Here is a 14,904-nt window from a genome sequence, read left to right on the forward strand (position 1 = left end):
GAGGTTACTATTCACAAGTAAGTCCATTGTGAATTCAGACATTTGAAAGTGAAGAACTTGGGCAACGTTCAGTGTACAAAAAAAATCTATTACAGACAATAGCGTTACCGCAAGGGAGTGAATTTGTGTCTGTCTCTAGTCCAGGGCTACTAAACTTTGGAAGCCCCCAGAGGCCACAGTGATACTCACAGCACATGCTGCAACTTAAGTGTGGTTGCTTATATATGCAAATAGCTTTTCACACTGATGGGCATGAATACAAAGATTAAGCCTTAAGCTGTGGCGCCGGACCCAAACATGGCCCGTGCAAGCCAGTCTGCATCTCTCAGGCTCTGCCCACAAGGCTAAGCAGCCAGCACTTCCCACAATGCCCCAGCGCTTCTGGCACCTCTTCCCTGGGGGCTAGAAATGCCAGCACGTCTGTTTCAGCCAGCCCGTCCGCTTGCGTCTTTCAGTGCTCACCCCGCCTGGGAGAGGCCCCGCTGTTGTACAGCGTGTTCCTCGTGGAGGTCCTGTTCAAAGGATCCCACCCGCGGGCCCCGTGTTGAGCCACGCGTAAACCCAAACCACCCCGAGGGCCACAAACAAATGGGCTGTGGGCCGCATGTTGAGTAGCCCTGCACTGGTCTTTCCTCTCAGTTACTGACCCACTTGCTGCCACTGAATGCAGAGTCTCAATAGGAAACTAGCCTGTAGTTTCTCCCTTTTTTGACTTTCTCTCTCTCTCAATTGCATAGCTTCAATGCTGTGGTAAAGAAAGCGAGGTTCCGGTGAAGTCCACCTGCCCAGAGGGCATCCAGCTGCCCAAGGTAAGTATAATCTGTGCTGTGTGTTTAATGACCTTTTCCTGCCAATATGTCAGCTGGAAACAGAAATGTGTCTGACACAAGAAGCAAAAATACCATTAATGATCCACTGATGGAGGACAGGCAGATTTATAGCCCAGAGGAGCCAGCTGAGGAGACACGACTATATGCATACTCAGAGGAGCTGTTTTGGACTAGAGCCATTCGGATTCATGATTCCAAAATCTTTTCTTCATCTCAGACTTACCAAAGATGGAAATTGGAGAAATGTGGCAAATAGAACCGTATTTCAGAACAGACAGTGCAGCAATCTGCCCTGAATTGGCCCCAGTGCCCTCTCAGCCATAGGCAGCTCTGTGCAGGTGAACAGCATGAAGGCAGAAGGGGTGAAAGATGAGAAATGTGAACATGCCCTGCCCTTATTGTCTGCAGCCTCCCTCCCACTTCCTAGCTGTGGTAGGAATGTCACAGTCTGAAGAGCGTGGCACGTAGCAGTTGATGTCTAGGAGTCAGAATGAAAGGCCTGATGAAGGTTGAATTATGGCACGTGCCTGCCTTCAGCATGCTCTGAGGAGCCTTGCTAGGAACAAGGTCCTTTCAAATGAGGGAAACGCTCTCATTTCTGGGTTTTGTGACACCTCATTGTCCTGAAAGGCCCTGTTGCCCTGATATAATACATACATCTGGACATAGAGCTGGCCTGAACTTCTGGGGAAGTTATTAATGAAAAAAGCTATTCATGCACTCATGTGCGAGCACCAGTGAGATGGCACTGGAGGAAGCAAAGGAGTTTGGTGAGGAGATGATTCCTGGCAGTTTGAACACTATTGATTCCTCAGATGAGGGGAGAAGAGCAAGAAATGTCCCAGAGGTCACAAGGCACAGAGAGAGGTGCGTTAGCAGTGGGCCACTTAGTTAGCCTTTCTTCCTGCCGGGGTTGAAGGAAATTATGTAGAAATATTTATGTGGGAACTAAGTGGAACTTTCATTCTGTTTTTAATAGAACTGCCTGAATGAAATCCAGAATGTAATTAATTCTAATCTGCGTTTAGTTGGAATTGTTGGGATTGGAATTGCTGGTATCACAGTGAGTAAACACATCATATCATAGTCTGTCTTTTCTGTACCCAGCCCTGAATCCATACGTCCTGGCAGAGCAGCTCCCAGAACTGCTGGGGAGACTTCTGTAGGATACCAACTGTTCCTGACACTTTCAATAGTCTTTTCTCTGGGAATCACTCTATTCTCCCCATACATTTTGGAGTAGAGATGTAAAATCCTGTTTAATTGGTTAACACGTTAAATGTGCTGGACTGGAGTGGACCATCTAGGCTGGGAGTTGGCAGCCCTGCATTGGGAGTCAGGGGGGCAGAAGCAGCAGTGGGTGGGGGGAGGGCTAGGAGCCAACAGCTTCATGGGCCAAGAGTAGCCCTTCCAGAAAGCTGCCCTGGGTAACAGTTAGCTATTACCCAGTAAGCATCATTTGTTAAGGGTGATGCTTACTATACTCATTCCCATCCCTATTTTGGAGAGACACAGTTTGATCAGTTTATTTTGCATTCCCATAGCATGGATAAGGACTACCTGGGAAGAATTCCATTTTGTTATTGTAAAGAAATATAAATGATTCACTTTGGCAGGAGAGGTCTGAGTATACTAAAAAGCAACCCGCTATCCTGAGATTTCTCCCATTCTGACCTGTTGGGGGCACTGGTAGTGTTTGTCCCTACATACTTGGGTCCAAGCTGTGTGCCCGTAATGGATCTGAACATGATCTGTTCCTGTAACCATGGCTTCCTGGGGAAAGGCTGGGTGGACCACTCAACTCAGCCTGAAGGAAGGTGTGCAATTGAACCAGTTGCTTGTAAAGAACAGGTCATGCATCCAAACAGTTTGGTGAAGGAAACCTTGTGCTATTGTGACAGGTGTTTTTTGGATTACCTGGAAGCTAGAAACCAGCACATCCTTGCTCTTGTGCCCATTGCTTTAACAGAACTGAATTTAAGCTAGCCAGATAGTTTCAGGATATATCCCTCTTCTGTTGGCAGATTAAACAGCAGCATGTTATCAGTGACTAATTCATCTAATCGTATCCCTAAAGCATCTCGCTTCTTTTAAACTCCATCTTCTCCCACAAAGGGTGCTTTGCATGCCCAAAAATCTGAGTTCGTAACTGAGCTATGTGGCCACTAGATGTCACACTCATGCATAAATCCAGCGGAAAGGCACATCAAACTGAGGCTAAGTCTACACTTGAAGAGCTTTTTTGCTGATGGTTTTGTGGGTGATAGAAAAGTGCTGGTCTGTGTTCATGTTTTCCACAGGCATCAGAACACGTTTATATATGCAGTACTTGCATCACTGATGAGAGAGGCACACTGTGATAGCTACAGAGGTGAAAGCAACTTAAATTTCTTACAGGTATTGTCATATCTGTGGGAGGGGTTGTGATATGACAGTACCTGTAAAATGTAAATGTGGGGTGGAGTGTGGCGGGGCTCAAGGCAGGGACTTGGGGATATGGGGAAGTAGGAATCAGGGCAGGGGACTGAAGGTGTAGGAGGTGGGGTTGGAGGTGTGGGGGGCTCAGGGCAGGGACTAGGGTTGTCAGCTGCAGGAGTCAGGGCTAAGCATGTGAAGAGGTTCAGGACTCAGAACAGGGGGTTGGTGTGTAGGGATTAATTAGTTTAAACCAGTTAACCAATTAAATGGGAGGTGGACCCTGGGGGAGAGGAACTGGTAAGCATCACTCATTAAGGTGATGCTTACCTGTTAACCATTTCACATCCCTAGTAGGATGGGCGGGGGAGGGGCTCAACCTTCCATCCCATGATTTGTTCTGGGAGTTTGCTTGCTCTTCCCATTCCTGTCCCTGTCAGGGAGTGAGAGCAAAGGGCACAGCTCATCTGCCCCTGCCCTCCCCAGCCAGAGTGAAAGGAGTGCAACAAACTGCCCTTTCCCCTTGTTCCCTGACAGCGAGGGGAAGGGGAACAACAAGTATCATCCCCATACAAATCTTGGGAATGGGGGAGTGCAGCTTCAGCTTCCCTGTCCTCCCTCAATCGCTTGGGGGGTAGGCTTGGGGCTGGGACAGCCATTGACCAGGACGATGCCCCCCTGGGCCAGCCCCTTTCATCTGCTAAGCAGCCAGAGGAAGAGCCCAGGAGCAGGTCTGGGTGGGAGCTGCCATCTCCTGCAGCTGAATGCCTCAGCCAGCTGGTTCTTTCTTACTGGAGCAGTGCACCAGTTCACTTGGATCTCTGGCAAGCCCACTATGCACTGCTTTGGGACACAAGCAAATCATTATTGTGGAAGGGGAGAGAGACAGACAGACAGACCAGAAGCAACCTGTCCTGAGGCAGGGGAAGGAGACCCTAACCCTGCCTCCCTCCCTGACTCTGCACAGCACATTTTGTCTGCCAGCCTCAGTTTGCATTGTGGGAGGCAGCAGGAGCATTCTACACTGATGATTTGTTTTGTGTCCCGGACCAGTGACAGCACCAGCTATCAGAATGGTGCTGAAGAGGAGCAGGGCATATCTGCAGGCAGGACTGCTGAGTTTCAAAGAGCAGCTACTCATGCTCTGCATTGTGGGACAGTTCTGGAGAGCAAAAAGACTCTTGTGCAGATAGTATTATTTTTGTGCTGAAATTCAGCAGTTTCTGTGCAAAATTTGGATTTCCGGTGAGGACACTAGCATTGGTTTTGAGCTAAAACTGGCAAGTGTTAACATAGCCTGACAGACCTGGAAATGAAAGCATTTTCCAGCCTGCATCTGCTGCAGTCCTCTTATTCTGAAAAGACAGGATGAAAATAAATTTCTGAGGAATTGCATTCCTACCTGATCTTGGGAAGAGGAAGTTAATGGAGTTACCTGGAGTCTCCAAAGCTCCCTGAGTTCGCATGTGGAGGGAGGGTTCATATATTTCAAACTAAAGAGCATAGTAATATGGTTACTCTACCTGACTGAGGATGGAGAGCGGGAGTTAAACATTCTCAGAAACATTACCCACAGGCAACCTGAAAGGTGACTCTTCTAAAATATGATGGCATGCCCAGAAAATATGGCAAAGCAACCTAGATGGGACAGAGCCTCTATAACAAGGCATTTGGGTGCCCATGAGTAAGTGTGCACTGCATGCAGGGATCAAATCTTCAAAACTTCCCATTGAAATGGGCACAGACATGGTAAGAGAGGATGTCAGATGCCATCTGCTTCAGGTCCTTGTGGCCCTGCGTTAACTTAACAACTCTCAGACATCTGGGCTGGAAGGAGTAGCAAATGCTAGTTTGGGTGCCTATGAGGCGGTAAGGCTGGCCAGCTGTCACCCTTTGTTCCTGAGAGGGACTCAGAGGTATAGCTTTGTTCCTTTTTCATGATCATGGATGAAGTCTTTGCTTATGGCCTGTAAACTCAGTTCCAGAGCCAAAAACTTTGACTGGTAGGAATTATTAGAGACTCCTGCACTCTCATTGGCTTCCATTTTAACCTGCCACCACAGTTTCCTCTGCTTTTTGTATGGATTCTATTTATAGGCAGCATTTAAACTTGCCTCGTATACAGTAATTACTAAGAGTTTAGGTTTTTCTCTAAACCCATTGTATCCTGTAGCAATCACATCTGTTAGTCTATCTCATACCCAGAGCTAAACTCTGCTCTTATTCAGGAGTACATAATATGCCATGACCTCATATAGCCACACTTCTGTGGCAAAGCAGAATTCAAGTCCCCTGTTGCAATGCTGGATTTGATACTAGTGAAAGTGTTGATCTTCTGTCAGTGAAGATGGCAGTATCATTATTATCATCTTAGTGCTAAATAATGGTGAGGTCTGGTAAGTGTTTGTTTACACGAGACTTTCAGGGTGTCATCTGTCTCCATTACCCCTCTGTGCAGATTATTAGCTTGCTCTAAAATGACAATTTTATAACTATATCTACTTTTGTAAGTGGAAGCATCTCATGGAAATCTCTAAATCACATTCCTTTTCTTTTAGATTTTTGGCATGATATTCAGCATGGTTCTCTGCTGTGCCATCCGCAATACAAGAGATGTGCTTTAAAATTCTCACTATACAATTTCTATGCTCTGGGACATCCAGATGAAACTTTAAGATGCACTCTACACATTTTAATAATTGTAATACATTTGTATTAGTGTGTTTTAACCAACAGGAAAGGGTCCCATTGGTAAGACTGAATTAATTGTGTTGAAACATTTAAATCAGAAAACTGAAATGAGCAAAATGAGGGCTTAAAATGTATTTTCCTTAAACTGAAAAGACTATCTAAAATTAATTTCTCTTTAAATACCTTTGCATTTATCTGGCCGAGTGCCTTCATATCCATATACATTGGGTAAGCACCTGCCTGTCTCCACACTTGGACCTGTAAAAGCACACAAGTACAGACTGTGAGGGTAAATACATGCGTATGACATATTTAGTGTGGGCATATGATTGAACACACATTCCTGCAGTGTCCACACTGTGTGAGGGTGTGCATACTACCCCCCCCTGCACATGGACGTCAAACCTCTGTATGTCAGTAATCAGTGTAGGAGAAATTGTCATTTTAAAAAATAAAACCTTTAATGTAGTTATCCATTTTCCCCAAATTGAAAAGGAAATACAATTAATAAATTGGATTTATTCAAATGAGTTGATCTCTAAAGGCCTGTTTCAGGATGCACTTCCTGTGAGTAGTTCTGCTGACTTCAGTGTCACATGCAGCAGCCTTGGGCCCTACAACTCAACCAAGAAGGCTTATTGGGGAGCCCCAGGACCAGGAAAAAGGAGGGTGAAGAGGGCAATGGGAGGCTGATGGGTAATGCGGAGTCACTTAAACCAGGGTAAAGTGTGCTGAGGCCTCCCAACCGAGGTCATGTGACAAAGCCATGATTATGAGTTTGAAAGGGTTTCTAAAGTGGAAATGTCAAAAGCAAGGGCTGAAGCTCAGAATCCTAGCCCCAGACCCACCGTGGGAGCAGCTAGTATGGACTTACACATGTACAAAGGCCAAAGGGCCCCAGCAGAACTCTGCACAACACAGAAACTGGTGCAGGATCAGAGCCTTTCTCCAGAAAAGCAGCTGAGCTGTGGGAGATCTTGTAGCCAAAGACTTTGGACATCTCTGCTGTAGGAGACCAATGTATCATGAAGACTGCTAGAAAGAAAATAAAATGGCACTTTACTACCTTTGTTTCTGCCTCTGCTCTGAACTACTGCAACTATCACTGCTTCAGCAGGGCTTTTACCTCAGATCTCTTGCCTTCTCTTTTTTGCATAAGGGCAGGAAGTAAAGATGGGATATGTTTAGAGTCATAGAGTCATTTTCTTATTGGCAATTATGCTTTGCAGATAAGAGATGTAAGAATTACACTGTATACCTCAGGGCTAGTGTTTACAAAGCATGCATCTATATTTTTATTCTTATTTATTCACAATAGAATGTTCTTTTAAAAACATGATAGCCTGGAAGTATTCTCCCCAAAAAGGGAAAATAATCTACATGAAAGACTGAGACTTTTATTTTTGTCTTATTTCATCTGTTTTAACAGTTTGCTGCCCCCCAGCTAAATGTTTCAGAAAGGGGGCTGTACTAGGGATGTGCATGAACTCATGTAGACATCCTGCCTCTCCGTCTATCCCATTCAGCTTTCTGATGCAATTGCAATTTGATTTACCTGAGTTCCAAATTTGAGAGTAGGTGCAATGGAGAAGGATATCATCTCAACTGATATCTTAATACAGTGGTCACTGCTCTTCAACAATAGGATGTGTTGACTATAACGATCTTTACTCCATTGAAACATACCAGAAGATATAGGAATTCAGGCAAGATTCACTTTATCATGGAATTAATTCAAGCACTGCATGCACCCAAGTGCATGTGTTTGTATGTAAGATACGTACTCCAGAATGTGTAGCCCTCATGGTCCTAAGGAACTTCAGGATTGAGGAGGTTACTGCAAGAGCCTAGGGCTAGAACATGAGGGCCTGACAAAACAGTTGACTTTTAGGAGAAAATATCTAACCAAGACATTGAGTGCTGTGGCAATGATGGGGAGCTGAGGGATACCCTAGATTAGGCTGGCAAAAAGTAGCCAAAACTATACAGAAGCAGTTGTGTTAACCTTTGCTGATCAAATGCAAGTGTCTTTGCAGGCCAGCAGGTTGTAAATAACACATTAGACAGACATGAAGGCGTCACTGATCTTTTATTAACTAAGACATAACCTTTTTGATTCTGTTTCTTTGTGAAAGGCGGATCTGTTTCATTCTGGTCTTTCCATGTTTTGTGGTCTGGATAGTACATATAACCAACAAACACTTACTGCATCCTATATAAGAGGGCATTTACTGTACAAACAGACTCATCTGTCTCTCATGCTCTGGAATAAATATATTTTTTTACACACACACAAAAACTCTAACCATTTTTAAAAATTACTGAATCTATTTGGCACCAGAACAATAATAAATAGCCAGAGTGCTTCTTTCTTCACTTACAGCAATATGGAGTCCAGTCTGAGATGCTCACTTCTGCTTTTGATATATATCAGAGCACAAGGACTGATGCTTATAAAAATCTTGCTTGCTTGTTTGCATCTAAGTGCCTTTTAGAAACAAGGAATAGTGCCAGGAGGGAAAACATATTCCAATTAATTCAGACTTGTATCACCTTGCTCTCTAAAAAAAAATAGATGTTTCTATACAGTGGATTCATATTTCTATTAGGGATATTAGTGTATAGTCGTTTAAATGATAACCAATGAGCCTGGTCTTACTGGGTAATCGAAGTAATCCCTTGGGTAATTGAAACCTCCCCTCCTTAAAAGCTAGCTACCCTCTCTCCCCATGCTGCAGCCTCTATATCAGTAGCGCAGGGATGGGAGGGGGGCAGGTGGAATGCCAAAGCAGTCCCTGTTCATGGGGCACTCAGGCCCCCCATGGACAGGGGCTGCTGACACAGAGCAGCTTCTGTCTGTCAGGGGGCTCGACTTCCCTATGGACAGAGGCTGCTCTGTGGGATGGTGGCACAGCGTCTGTCCACGGGGAGGTTGAGTCCCCTCACAGCCTCACAAGTTGCTGCTGAATCACACTTGCTGCTTCTATATCAGAGGCAGCAGCACACGGTGGCAGAGGGCTCCCCTGGAGTGGGATCAGGAGCAAACTGGCTGCTGGCCCCACCCGCAAGGACCATTGAACAATTATGTAACAGCTAAGATTTGGTGCAGTTACATGATTATTCAATGATACGCTATCTAACATCCCTAACTTATAGACCTAATTGTTGTTGACTCTGGGCTCCAATGCTATCCAGGAATATAGGACATGCTTTGTATTGCAGATCATGAACATAATGGTACCAAGAATTGGTTTAATTCTCTGGATTATTATTGTGTATCAGGCCAGAAAACATCTATCGACGCTTCTAACAAAATGCAGCCTTCCCATGTCACCATTTCATGCTATTATTTTGTACACAGTATATTAACTGTGTAAGTAACAATTTTCTCTATGCTGTATTATTATTTGAAGGACATTTTATTATCTAGTGGTTACTAGCAACAGAAGGTGAAATTATTATTATTGCCACCTCTTAGAATAATTATTAGGATTCTTCTGTTGTGCTTCACAAGCAATAACTAATGAGACCCTTCCTTGGTACATCTGTGACTAGATTTAAAGCATTAATGTGCATAGTCCAGTTGTGGTTGAGCTATAAATCAATACATAGACATCTGCGAAGAAAAGTACCCCCAGTTTCTGTGGAAATATGCCTCATTTGTTGTGCTGCTTCCCCTTTGGTTTAAATCTGGCACTCCATTTTATTCCCAAACTGTACCTCTATGAGATGGCACAGCACTCTTCTAAACATGCTCCTTTTGGCTGCAGTAAGGAAACTTGCTATGACATCTGAATTATAGCCACTAATACCTGTAGTCTGTGCTAAAAAATCAGCACATCAGGATTGAATTCTCTCAACTCAATTCTGTTTTCAGAGACAAACATTCATGACCAATGGGCTTACACTGCAGCAAGGAAGGTTTAGGTTGGACATTAGGAAAAACTTCCTATCTGTCAAGGTGGTTAAACACTGGAATCAATTGCCAAGGGAAGTTGTGGAATCTCCATTTAAGAGCAGGTTAGATAGACATATGTCAAGGATGGTCTAGACAGTACTGGGTCCTGCTATGATGGCAGGGGACTGAACTCGACCTCTCGAGGGCCCTTCCAGTCCTAGTGTTCTATGAGCAAGGCTCGACAAATAATGCAACCTATTCGCCCATGGTGAGTAGATTGCAACCCGGAAGAGCCAGGTTCGGGCAATGTGCGCATGCGCAGATAGCCGGACAGCGCAGCTGGCGAACGGGGCTCGCTGCGGTTCGGTGAGCCCTGTCTATGAGAATGTCCAAAATGCCAGGTAGACCAGATCAGGGCTCCTTCCAGACTACTATCCTGTCTCTGACAGTGGCCAGTACTAGCTGCTTCAGAGGAAGATGCCAGAAACACCTGCAGTGAGCAACTATGGAATGAGCAGCCTGTAGGGGAAGTTTATTTCTATTCTCATCAATTGGTTTATTATGCTCATTATTAATAAATATAATTATCTTTTTGATTGTGCTGAGTTCCTGACATTTTAATTGACTTCTGTTGGAGCCACATGTACATATTTGAGGGCAAAATTTGACCAGTTTTGGTAGCCTGCAGGGAGCAAGCAGGACCTGAGAGAAGTAGGCCCCTGGAATATCCATACAATAAGGACTCGTGTTATGGTTCCAGTCATCGCACTGGAAACCAGTGGGATTGTTTCATGGCAAAATACATTCCATCCCTACATTAAAAAGAAACAGCTCTTATTGGACCCTTTAAGATCCATTTTGCAGCCTATGGTAATCTAACTTCTTCAAATTTTATTCTTAATAAATGTATATTATAAACACAGTCCACCAGTCAAATCCTTTCCCTTTGTGCATTGGTGTATTATGATGCTTATGTCCTTACCTCCATACTTGACCAACACTGTCTCTAGCACTGCCCAAGCCACCATTTCCAATCTCGATTGCTTGTTCCCGTCTTTCCAGTGCTAAGGTTAGGCAGGAATGGGATACCATGTTGTTGCTGTCGGGCCTGTGAGATCAAGAGCATTTGTTTATGAGCTTCCCTGAGTGTAAATGTTGGTCAGATGATTGTGCTGTTGCTGAAACTAGTTTTCGTTTGACATGTTTTGAAATGTCTTTTTATCAACTTTTCTGTACTGAATTTAAAGATTGTAATGAAAATGTGAAAAAAATAAATGGAGAAGGCTAGTCTTTGTGGCCTCAAAGAAATACTGTCTGGGCCTGTCATTCACATACACATACTATATATGTCAACCTTTTGGGGAAACTTCCACCTGCGGAGTCCCACAGTTCTTGGCTGCATCTAGACTGGCAAGTTTTTCGGCAAAAGCAATTGTTTTTGCTGGAAAACTTGCCAGCTGTCTACACTGGCCACTTGAATTTGCACAAGAACAATGACAATCTAATGTAAGATTGTCAGTGTTCTTGCGCAAATACTATGATGTTCCCGCTCGGGAAAAAGCCCTCCTGAGCAAATGCTTTTGCGCAAGAGGGCCAGTGTAGACAGGTAAAAACTGTTTTGCGCAAAAAAGCCCCGATGGCTAAAATGGAGATCGGGGCTTTCTTGCGCAAAACCGCGGCTAGATTGGCACAGATGCTCTTTTCCACAAATGCTTTTAACGGAAAAACTTTTCCGTTAAAAGCATTTGTGGAAAATCATGCCAGTCTAGACGCAGCCCTTCTGTATGCAAGGGAATTGAAGAACAAAATTCCAAACTCTACTGCCAGTCCTGTATTGGATATGGCTTTTGCCAGCAAGCTGAGCCCCTTTGCCCTCACTCCATGCACATTCCAAGCCAAAACTTCCCATGCCTTGTTTCTTGGTAACAAATCAGAAAGAGGTAAATCAGCCCAGAACTCACAGCACCAAGTGTCAGCTCTGTATTAACAATGGCAGGGAGTCTGTCTCACTGCAAAAGCATGTTTTTCGGCTGAAACCCAGCCTCACAGTAACTGTGACAAGCGCAAAATCTCTGGGTAAAAAACTGTTATGAAACTCTTTCTTTGTCCCAAAAGGTGAAAGTAAAACTTTCTTTGAGGTACGCTGTGTCACAACTCTTGGGAACGGGGGGCTCAAGGCAGGAGGTTAGGGGGTTGTTACCTGTAAGATGAGCACTTGGGCAACCACCCAGGAGATTCAAATGCTTCCCAGATGATTAGCAGAGCACCCACAGCCAGCAGCATGTGTTTCTGCTGGTGGTGTATGTCCATGCATGCCTCTGTGCATGTAACAAAATTTATTCCATACATGGATGAAAAAAATTAGATGGAACATTGGTTGTGATGCAACAGAACCTGTAAGGAATATATGAGTGGGGTGGAATATAGGGGAACCAAGGCAGAGGTTTGGGAAGTTTTATAATGTAATCGTGTTTGGGGTAATGTAGCTTAATGATAGACTAAATAGATGTGGTGTAGTGGCTCCCCCCGCCATGCTGGCTTCTGCAGAGCCACCTGTCCCCCTCCCCCATACTGCTGCTTCTGAATCAGAAGCCACGTTGTGGAGGATGGGGACAGGCGGGAGCCAGTACATCCAGCGATCCGGTTTTGAAGTAGGCTCCTCATACACACTGGCTTGTGCAGAACCGACTGCCCCCCCCCCCCGACTCAGAGGCAAGGGGGGGGAATGGGAGCCAGTGCTCGTGGGGAGTCCGTTTTAAAGCTGGGTCTAGTGAGCACCAGCTCCCCCAGCCTCCAGCTTCAAAAATTCAGTAGATACATATTCAGCAAATGAACACATTTTAACATCTCCAATGTCTTGCATGATCGTTGGGTTTTGTCTTGTCAATCTCAGAGTATCAGTCCACACCAGAAGAAGCCCTGTTCCTCTCTCCCTCATATTTAACTCACCTGACCAGTGAGTACATGTCAGCAACCAAATGGTAACTACAAACAATGACAAGATGAGGGGGTGTATGTGTAAGTATGTTGCTATAGTATACTATATGCATATTCCTGAATGTTACAGTCTCAGTAAATGTGGCATTTTGCCTTATCCCCCTGAAAAAGATCCCGTCATTCTCTCCAGTATAACATCTGCCAAAGGATGAGGGCTCAGGGCTGGGGGTGCAAATGTGGGGTGTGCAGGAGTCAGGGCAGGAGCTTTGGGATGTGGGGAATTCAGAGCAGAGTTGGGGGGTGCAGGAGACAGGACAGGGGTTTGGGGTGTGTGCAGGGAGGCAAGACGCTGCTTGCTGTTACTGTCAGGGAGCAAGGGGAATGGACAGCTTGCTGCACTCCTCTCACTCTGGCTGGGGGCAGATAAGCTGTGCATTTCCCTTTCCTGTCACTGTAAGGTTGTGAGGGAAAAGAGCAAGCAGCATCCTGGCTCAATTCTAGAGAAGTCTGGAAGCTTCAGTCCCTACCGCCTTACCTAAATGGCATCCGATGGGGGCTTGGACTGCATATGGCCCTAGCCAGCTCCTTTAACCTGCCTGGCTGCCTGCTGCTTAGCTCAGCAGCCTGCAGCAATGCTCAGGAAGCCAGGCTGAGAGTACTTCCAACCTCCTCCTGCAGCTGAGTGCCCTAGCTAGCCAACTCCTTCTTGTAGAGTGGCACACCAGCTTCCTTTCTCCTCTGCTTTGTCCTCCTATACTTTTTCTAGTTCCTTCACTTCTCTTTCATACCCTGGCCCTGTTCTTTGTTCAGCAACCAGTATGAGTGTAGAAAGACCCATTCTCCTTGACTCAGGATGGAGATCACAATCTCTATCAAACCCTAGCCCCCTATAGCCCAAAAAGAGCTCTCAGTGTGAGCCATGCCCAGTGGCTCTTCAGGAAAGTAGGCAAACACAAGGACTAAAGTGGAATGGGGGGGAAATGTCTTAAATCAATCTTTGAACTGATGTTCATCTGAATTAGGCCATGCATTTCACACAACATTATTTGTATTGCCATCATGCCCTAAAGATGGCACAGAACCCCCATTATGCTAGATGCTGTACAAACAGAACAAAAGCTAGGCCTTGGCCCACAGCTTACAATCTACTATATATTTTAGAAAGTTTGTCTGTATGTATGTTTGATCAAAAACTCCTAAACCTAAACGGTAAGAGCTCTGATCATCAAATTTGGCATACAGCTTCCTCTTATAACTTAAAGCAATATAAAGGTGTGGTTGTGTCAAGAAAACAGGCTGTGCAATGAGATTGCTTTTCATAAAACCAAACAGAAGAGACAGAATCACCAAATTAAGTGCATCCTCAAAATTGACATAACTGTTGAAAGAGACTTAACTAAAATGAGCCAGAAAAAAAGGAGGCACCTGCAATAGGATACCTTCTCAATAAACCTCACAGAGAAACTTGGAGTGGTGCTCTGTTTTGGCACAGCTACATCAGTGCTTAAGGTCTGGAAACTTTTTTTTTTTTAAACATGGCAAATTATAAGAGGTTTATAGGGATGAAAAAATACACATCTTGAAGAAATTTACATGTAAAAAAAAATTAAACAGAAAATTTTAACAATCCTTTTTTAAGAAATCCAAAATAAAAATTAATGTTAAAGTCACTATTTTTGAAAAATGCAATCATTTAGATAAAGCATGTACATTTTCCTTTTATTTTCCAAAAGCAAACCCAGGTAAATCTGCAAGTCTCAGTATAAAACAGAAGACAGCAAATGGATACAGACAGATGCAGGAGAACAAGGTAACAGTAAGGGTATGTCTACACTACGTGGCTCCGTTGCCTCTTCTTTACATCAAAATGGCTGCCTCTCTGTGCCAATCAGCTGTTTGGTGGCACAACACGGTAATCTGGATGCTCTGCGGTCAACATCAAAAGCCTTTGTTGACTGCCCCGGTAAACCTCATCCCACAAGGCATAATGGGGCGGTCGACAAAGGCTTTCGATGTCAACCGTCAAGCGTCCAGATTACCGCGCTGTGCTGCCAAACAGCTAATCGGCACAGCGCGGCAGCCATTTTGATGTAAATGAAGCGGCGATTATTTAAATCGCCGCTTCATTTTGCT

General features: G+C 44.6%; 2 protein-coding genes across 9 annotated transcripts in view; one reads left to right on the forward strand and one right to left on the reverse strand.

Annotated features, from left to right (window-relative positions):
- TSPAN2 (tetraspanin 2) overlaps positions 1-7,041 on the forward strand; it is a 40,404-nt gene extending 33,363 nt beyond the window's left edge. Inside the window, exons 6-8 of the mRNA XM_006118815.4 lie at positions 738-809; positions 1,810-1,893; positions 5,804-7,041. Coding sequence (XP_006118877.1) covers positions 738-809; positions 1,810-1,893; positions 5,804-5,869 — 222 coding nt within the window. The 3' untranslated portion in view covers positions 5,870-7,041. The remainder of the gene's footprint in view (positions 1-737; positions 810-1,809; positions 1,894-5,803) is intronic.
- LOC142820909 (uncharacterized) overlaps positions 1-14,904 on the reverse strand; it is a 105,308-nt gene that overhangs the window by 87,474 nt on the left and 2,930 nt on the right. For 5 of the 8 annotated variants that reach the window (XM_075910467.1, XM_075910473.1, XM_075910472.1 and 2 more), the window contains exons 2-4: positions 10,817-10,942; positions 6,811-6,971; positions 6,120-6,194 (exon numbers count right to left, since the gene is read on the reverse strand). Coding sequence is in view for 5 of the 8 variants with exons in the window: in XM_075910473.1 (XP_075766588.1) it covers positions 6,120-6,194; positions 6,811-6,971; positions 10,817-10,862 (282 nt within the window). In the remaining 3 variants the exon portion in view is untranslated. Of the gene's footprint in view, positions 1-6,119; positions 6,195-6,810; positions 10,943-14,904 lie in introns of all 8 variants that reach the window. The other 3 variants (XM_075910468.1, XM_075910471.1, XM_075910466.1) reach the window with 2 other exon arrangements.

Source organism: Pelodiscus sinensis, chromosome 27 (assembly GCF_049634645.1).
Source record: "Pelodiscus sinensis isolate JC-2024 chromosome 27, ASM4963464v1, whole genome shotgun sequence".
Taxonomy (NCBI): Eukaryota; Metazoa; Chordata; order Testudines; family Trionychidae; genus Pelodiscus; species Pelodiscus sinensis.